The 8,665-nt window shown below is 33.1% G+C and overlaps 1 protein-coding gene across 1 annotated transcript; it reads right to left on the bottom strand.

The window, feature by feature from the left end:
• Window positions 1-716: 716 nt before the first annotated feature.
• Rsph1 (Radial spoke head protein 1) lies at window positions 717-8,093 on the bottom strand. The gene is made up of 3 exons (XM_023174103.2): window positions 7,723-8,093; window positions 6,667-6,970; window positions 717-1,191 (listed from the first exon to the last, which is right to left on the bottom strand). Exons 1-3 carry the CDS (start codon window positions 7,916-7,918, stop codon window positions 768-770), a joined length of 924 nt encoding a protein of 307 aa, XP_023029871.1. The 5' UTR covers window positions 7,919-8,093; the 3' UTR covers window positions 717-767.
• Between the last annotated feature and the right edge of the window lie 572 nt (window positions 8,094-8,665).

Raw genomic sequence — 8,665 nt, 5'->3', positions numbered from 1 at the left:
GAAATTTCTCAATACCAAGAAATTTGAAATAAATTTATTTCTCCTTGGTTCATTCAAAACTTTGATATATGATATCAGTTTTGGGAATGATTATTGTCAAAATTCTAGTTATATTTTCCTTTCCCTGAACATTTTTCAATGTGTTTTCCCCTCATCTGGTTTTGAACTTTATATATTACTTTGCATAGTTATCTTGACTTTTTGAATACTACTTGACTTTTCTACCACTGCTTTCGTAGCATCTTCAAAATCAGAAACCTCTGAGTTGTATATAGTATTGATACTTTCTTGAACTGAGACTTTGCGAAAATATGATTAACAGGTTTCGTTTTCTAACGTCGAAACCAACTGTCAGAAATTTTGAAAGCCAATCTTTTTTTTGTCGAGAACTGTTACGCAAGCAACAATAAATGCAGAAAATTGTTTAAAATCTTCTAAATAATTACAAATTTCATCAATAGAAAATGAATTCAACACAGGGGAATAATTCAATTCAATTTCGCCATTGAACAGTTGTTAAACATTTTCAAGTTAGTGAACTCCCAAGCATTATTGGAAATTGATTTTTGTATATAGCGCTCTTTTCATGTAATTTTACTGAAGGATAGTTTACTACTGTTGAATTCGTCTTTCCACTGAAAATCTACTTATATTTTTAGAAGAATATTTTCTTCATTCAACTAATATAAAATTTGAAGGTTTTTGAAACTCAAAACAAATTTTTATTATTATATACTTTCTGAATTCAAGTACACGTTAAGATGAACTTAAAGATTAAAAATATCCATATCAGGTATATCAAGCGCTAAATCTTCAGGCACAGGAGACGGGGTTGCTCTTTGCTCTTCTTCGACGACATAACCCTCTCGGCCGTATTGCTTCTGAAGATATTCAATTATATCCAATAGAGACTCTTCGGACTCATGTACTGGAATTGGTACAGGTTCCGGAGGCAGCAATTCAGTTTTATATTCAGTAACAGAACGAGCTCTCCAGATGGGAACAATTCCTCTTGGATTACCGCGATATTCCGTTTCCTGGTTTTCCGGATCCAACTCTAGCTCCTCCACACCAACATAGTCAAATTTGGGATCCTTCATGTTGATGTAGTATCCATGCTGCATGTATTTGGCATCAAAAGTGAAACAACCTGGGCCTTTGGGAAGATTTTTTTCGAATCTTCCGTGGTATCTGTGGAAATTTGAAAGGTGATGCATGTGAATAATTATAATTCTTGAGTTGAATGTACAGCATGCAGATCAAAAGTAGATATAAACTCATGCATGACTTATCTGAACAGAACAATAATATATTAAAATGTTTATCATATATCCATTGAAACAAATTGACATATTTTTGGCTTTCTACTTTTCCATCACTGAACAATATTTTTGGGAAAACTTCCATAAAAAAATGAACTTCTATAGGAACTTTTCATATTATAGTGCATATACATAAGTTTCCTTCAAATATTAACTAGAGAAAAAAAACCTTTCGACACAACTACATTGAATTATTCGAAATTTCCCATTCGGTTTGTACCACAAATATTCGCTACAGAATTTTAACATAGAAACGCTACACAATGTGATTTATGAAAGAGTAAATATGAGCGGTGACATACCCCCTCGTAAAAACGCCATCAACGACACTGACAGCGAACAATCCTCGAATATCAAAAGATAAACGAGGCTCCCCAAGGCGATCATTTGCAAAGCAGGAGCAGATTTCACTGCAAGGCAACTAGTTGAAACCAGAGCCCAAACATAAGCATTCTTCTTTGAGGTACAATGGTGTACTTCGGAGTTTCAGGACAAGACATTTGTATTCTCACTTCATCTACATCGTTTTCGATAACATAACATGTAGAAGTAGAAAGCGTAAAACCTTTTCTTGAAAAATACCGATATACCCTGAAAATATTTCATTTGCAATTCAAATGAAACCCCCATGACTGGAATTAAATAACAGTATGGATTTGAATACATACTATCACCGTGTCTAAAGCAGCAATGGTTCTGATGAGGTGATAAGAAAACTGTCTTATTCCGAAATTTCGAAGTACACCACTGAGGATGATAGTGTCCCATGTAAGTGACATTTCATATCAATACTCTTCCATATATCACATTCTGTAGCGTTCTTATTTGTAGAAAAAACTGAATGAGAAAAATCGATTTTCGTGTAACTCAATGTCAATATGAAAGTAGTTGTTTTTTCTTTCAATTTGTATTCGAGAGAAATTTTTGTGTATACACTACATATCTCAATAAAGAGTTTTTACCGCAATTTTTTCCCTCAAAAATTCACATTTTTTTGTCAATGATGGAGAAGTGGAAAGCACAAAAGCTTATTTTCCAAAAAACTCATCTCTCCCCAGATTATTTCTTTTCAAAGTAGAAAGATATATTTCCATTGTGATTAGATGTTTCGGATAAGTTTCTATTCAATTTAAAGAGCTCAACCAGAAAAATTAATTGAGAGCTATGCCAATTCCAAAGTTTTTGAGTGGATCATATTGCGTCAAAAATAAGTTGTTCATATTAAATTCTACGAAAACAAATGAAAATTTTCAATTTTTATCATTTATTGATTAAATTTCTGAATTTCCAGGAAAGAACTTTCATTTCAGTATCACAAAGGTCAAATCTTTATTGTAATAGTTGAATCACCAAAAATAAATTGAGTCTGCTTAATTTTTTTTCCACAGTATAAACAGTTCGACATCCGAATATCTAGGTAAAGACTATCGTGATCAATTATGCAATTAAACATTTTTTTCAACTGAGAAGATATTTTTATTGATTTATACACAAACTTAATTTCGATAACAGAATTTATAGATTTATGGTAATTTTGTGAAATCCAGAATATATTTTATGTTCTACAATCTTTCGAAGATATGCTTTTTCTATTAGATGTAAAATTATTTTCTTTTGGGAAATGTCATGAAATTTTCAGATGATATTTCCGTATATATTTATAACAAAAAGGTCTATATCAAGGAATAAAATAAGAATAGGCGGAATTTACTGGTGTCATTACAGACAGTCTACAACTAATTTCTATAAACCGGAAAAACTGTTAGATTTGCCATCCCCACATGAAGTCAAATTATGTTTCTTCGTATACAGAGCATTTCAGTTGAAATAATCCACCCTCAATAAGATATTTGATATTGAGACTATAAAAAAGTCATAAAACACGTGTACTTCAGTACACGTGTTTATTTTCAGAGGGACCCATTTTTACGTAGGAAGGTAGCCTCTTGTCAGCCATCATAACAACCCAAAAAATTTCATATTAGAAAAATTGTCGAGTGATACGTTATTTGAAAAGCCTTCCAATACTGCATCCAATTCAACTTCATAACGATAGGCAATGTCTGAAAAAATACATCACTTTCTGAGTTTGTATTTACTTTCCAATTAGAAAGTGAAATTTTATGATGCAAACATCCTCATGGAAAAAAGTCCAGTGGAGTTAAATTGGAAAATCTGGGTGGTCATTCTGTAAAACCGCTCCTTCCAATCCATCGGCTCGAAAAGTTATTATATAGAACTGTTGCAAAGGTACTACACCATAAGGAGGAGCCCAATCGTTTTGAGAAACTTGTCTATTTCACAAAAGAGAACTGGATGTCGTTATTCATGCTTGGCATAACCTAATTATTCAGCAAACTGAAATATCTCATACCATTTATGTTTACTTTCGAAAAGAATGGACCTTTGATATATTTACTCAAAATTCCTGTCTGAATATTCAGTTTTGAGAGATATGGGGTGTGAATTTGAAGTACCAAATTGGGATTTGAATCACATCGGTATCGGAAAAACTTACAAAATTCAATTTACAAATCATCTCCGTTCAATACACGAACCATTTTCATTTTGTGATGGGGGAATTTGGGTCGATGAAAAATTCTGAAAACGTTTGTATTACTCACTCCAGAGACTGCGTATTCTATATCAAAAGGCAACGTGACTTTTGATAACGTTTGTTATTAATAATATATATACAAAATAACAGAACTACAATATAGAGAAAAATTTCAATACATTATTGAGGTAAAACAAATGTAGGAAATCTCACATTTTCACAAAAGAGAACTGGATGTCGTTATTCATGCTTGGCATAACCTAATTATTCAGCAAACTGAAATATCTCATACCATTTATGTTTACTTTCGAAAAGAATGGACCTTTGATATATTTACTCAAAATTCCTGTCTGAATATTCAGTTTTGAGAGATATGGGGTGTGAATTTGAAGTACCAAATTGGGATTTGAATCACATCGGTATCGGAAAAACTTACAAAATTCAATTTACAAATCATCTCCGTTCAATACACGAACCATTTTCATTTTGTGATGGGGAATTTGGGTCGATGAAAAATTCTGAAAACGTTTGTATTACTCACTCCAGAGACTGCGTATTCTATATCAAAAGGCAACGTGACTTTTGATAACGTTTGTTATTAATAATATATATACAAAATAACAGAACTACAATATAGAGAAAAATTTCAATACATTATTGAGGTAAAATAAATGTAGGAAATCTCAAAAAAGCTGGAGAAAGCTTGTCTTTGAGGAGTTTCAGTTCAACATTTGCAATTATTTCAAAAGGTAATCTCAAAAACGCTCGAGAAAGCTTTTGTTTCAGGAGTTTCAGCTCAACATTTGTAATAATTTCAAAAAGTTGTGGTGTAATATACGCAAAATATCTCTGTCCAACTGCTTTTCTAGCTTGCAATAAGTGTATCTTATGTTCATTTCTGGTATAGTGGATATAATTTACGGTTTGTACACTAAATTTTCTATCGTTATAAAACATCAGTATATTTTTCGCGTGATATCCATCAGATTCATTCGCGTCTGTAAATTATTGATTACTGGAATATGTGAAAGGAACTCCCAACATTGCCTTCAATATCATTTTTGGTAAGATTTCTAGCGGATAAGTAGCGGAATGTGGCAGTGACGTACTCTCCCCCCATGCTATAATTTCGTTTGCAGTAGAGATTCCACAAGAGCATGGTACAGTATTTTTGGTTTGGGGAAGGGCATAAAGTTATTGAACTGGTAAACCCGTAAATAAGGGACCGAATTTTATTCGAGAGTTCCGTGATGTGATTATTCCATTTCCAAAAACTATCAATGTGGACGCCTAGGTACTTGGCCATTTTTTCAACTCAAATTTCTTCATTTTCTATCCTGACGGTGAAGCTTGGTAGGTTCAATTCATAAGATGTGAAAGGTAATATTTTAGTTTTCTCAATATTGACAGTGAGTAGATTCAGTTTGAATCACCCAATAATATTTTAAATGTCTTTTTCTGCTTTCTCTTCAACTTCGCCCCAAGAATTACATTATAAATGAGTGCCGTGTCGTCAGTAAAAGAAAAAACAGTACCTAGGGATCGTATCTTCAGTTTATATAAATAAGAAACAAGACAGGTCCCAGAACAGTACCTTGGGGTACTCCAAATCGAACAGTTTTTTCTGTGCTATAAGTTTTGTTCACCTCTACCATTTGTTTTCTATCATCTAGGTAATTTTTGATAATGCTAAGGATTCTGCCACGAAATCCTAGTCGTTCCACTTTCTCCAGCAAAAGCTTATAGCTAACCGTGTCGGAAGCCATGCAAGATCTACAAATACACCCAGGCATGGACAACTGAAATCCAGGGCCTGATATATTTTTAAAATAAGCAGTGCAAGAGCATCTTGGGTTGAGGTTTTTCCCTGAAACCAAATTGCGAACTGAAGATAACATTGTCACCATTTTTATAGATGGGCTTAATGATTGCACATTTGAAATGAGATGTTACTTTATTTGTTTGGAAGGAAAGATTGAATAAAAATGTTAGAGGCTCATCTATATACTCGCAGTTATTTTTTAGTATTTCATTCGAAATCCTGATCGGTACTGGTGCTTTAAAGTCTTCAAGTTCGTATATGGTTTTGCGCACATACCTTATTTCGACTTTCTCAAGGAACATTAACAATAACCAAACGTTATTAACAATAATAATTTCCATGAAAGTATGTAACAATTTCAATACATACTTATGTTTTTCATTTTTGTCTTACATTTCTGCGTTTCACGATTTTTCTACAAAATTATTTCCAAATGACTTATTGTAACTTTTTTTAACTAGAATGCACTATGCTTTGTATTCAGGTAATCAAAAAGTTACAGATGTTAGGCAAGACTAGATTTATCATAAAGGTATCAAGTTCTACAATTGAATCTGTTTATATGTTCTCTGATATTCATCTACACAATGTTGATATAATGTTTTTTATTGAATTTTTCAACTTTGACTTCTGATTTTTTTCCATTTGTTCATACCTACGTAGTAATATTATTATTTAAAAAAAATTCTCTCCTAGCATAAACATGTATATCAAATAAATGAATGAAGGAATGAATAAGTCACAAAATATCATAAATATCAACATATTGAAGTCCAAGGATGTTAATCTATAGAGCAAAAAATAAGGTGGAATATCACTGTCTTTCGATATTTGAAGCGCCATAATTTCGAAATGAAGCAATTTTCACCCCAGAATCGTGTCCTATTCATCATTTTATACGGATGCAAAATTTTTTTCAAAATATTTTGCAGGCAAAATTTCGAATATTTACCACAGTTATTTACCTAAAGAACGGGTAGTTCAATATACCCGGACCTTCCATTCGTCCTTCTTTCCAAGTTCCATAGTGCGTTACGTTTGAAGACTTGTAAAAATAGTTGCCCAAACCATGTCGCCAGCCTTTGTACCAAGCTCCCTCGTAGGTGTCTCCATTGGCATAGTAATAAGTACCTTGTCCGTGTTTCAGGTCTTTTTTCCATTCACCCACATAGCGGGTACCATCTGGATAAATGAATTCCCCTTTGCCGTGCTTGACGCCTTTTCTCCATGTTCCTTTGTATCGGGCACCGTTTTTGAAACAGTATATACCTAGGAAAATTAAAAATTGAATTCAAACAATTGCTTCTATCTGTGATGAAAGAAAGTTGCAGATTCTGAAGAATGATTTTGTGGATATTTTGTCTGCCGGCAGCATTAGACATTGTGCTGAGTTTGCCAAAAAACATGCTACTGTGGTTTAAGTTATACTTGAATGTTCGTAGCACTATTGTGAAGCAAGGAAATTCAGTGTTTAATGAACACGAAGTTAGGTTGGGGGTTTCTTAAGGCTCTGTTCTTGATCCTCTAATACAATAGGATATTTATAGCGCAAAGACCCATTGTCAAATTGATGTTCAATATAGAATATAGAGATAGTTGTAAACTGATACCAATACCTGAGAACGGAACCATTATCGGCTCCATCAATATATTTGTTCGAATGTTTGAATCTTGTGAGAAAAAAGCTGTCCACTTTTGCAACAAATGCATCATCCCAGGAATTGGCCAATTTTTCCAAAAACTCTAAATAGAACGAAATATTTCATATTGATTCTAAGAGATTTTTTCACTGAAAATATTTACATATTGTATAGGAGTATCTAGATGACTCGATAAGAACTTTCATATATCAGAGCTTCACTTTTATCCTAACGTAAGTTCTATATGACAGAATTTTTCAAGGAAAATTACTATAAATTCCGCTTATCATCAGAAAAATAAACTAATGTTTCGCCAACGAACTGGTGGATATAATACAGCTGGATTGTTCTTGAAACTTTACAAAAAAAGTCAAACAATACCTTTTCCATGTCTCTTCCCATGGTAATATTCACCCTCGTAGATATCTCCATTAGGTAAAAGAGCACTTCCAAACCCATGTCTATCCAGCTGATCATCTCTGCCTCCTTCATACTCCCCATAGGGATATATTTCTTTTCCTTCACCTCCTTCACCTGCAATTTCCTTATCTTCGTCTTCCTCATCAGTATCAGACATCTCAGATTTCTCCTTTTACTGATTGAAATAAATCTCGATATTTATTTCGAGAACTTTATTGACATATGAAAAGTAGTCATTGACAAGACGTTTATGAGGCATGTGTACAGAGTGGTATGCGTCAACTACTAACTGAATAGACTCGGAGAAAATTAATTTTGAAGTTAGCAATTTTGACAATTATTTGACAGGGCTGAAAGTAACACAATACAGCTTCAATTGAAATGTGGTCCCTTCCAGGTGTTTGAATTTACATCTCACTTCAAACGTTAGGAAAATCCATTGTGACAATAAAGTTTCTAGTCAGTAATTGAAGGGTTACCTTGAAATTATAGTTTAAACTGTAAGTGAGCAGAATTTTCAAAGACTTTCTTTTTCTGTGGTATTTGTATTTGAAATATATATGTGGCTGTTCAAAAAAACCTAAATGTTGACATTTCGCGGGCAACGTATATTCTATTAGCAATTTTTCCATGTTGGAACTCGTCTCGAACAGTTTTAGCTGTTTGATATGTTGATTTTGTTGGTGAGAGGTATAAAAGCTGGAAGTGCTTTGCATTTTCGGCGATTTTCTGCTATCGACAAAAATGGATCACAGAATTTGCATAAAATTGTGTTTTAAAAAATCTAACTAAGTGCTCAAAAAGACTAAAAATATCAACAGTGGCCTACGATGATTGTACTCTGAATTAGAAAAATGTACAAGCTTTTCACAGAAGGTCGAGAAGATGTGAAAGACGACGCTCG

The sequence above is a fragment of the Leptinotarsa decemlineata genome, unplaced genomic scaffold (genome assembly GCF_025532065.1).
Source record: "Leptinotarsa decemlineata unplaced genomic scaffold, Ldec_3_MD MMD2_tig00000505_RagTag_RagTag, whole genome shotgun sequence".
Classification (NCBI taxonomy): domain Eukaryota; kingdom Metazoa; phylum Arthropoda; class Insecta; order Coleoptera; family Chrysomelidae; genus Leptinotarsa; species Leptinotarsa decemlineata.
Note: the sequence above shows the minus strand (reverse complement) of the source record. Positions and strands in the feature narration are given on the sequence as shown.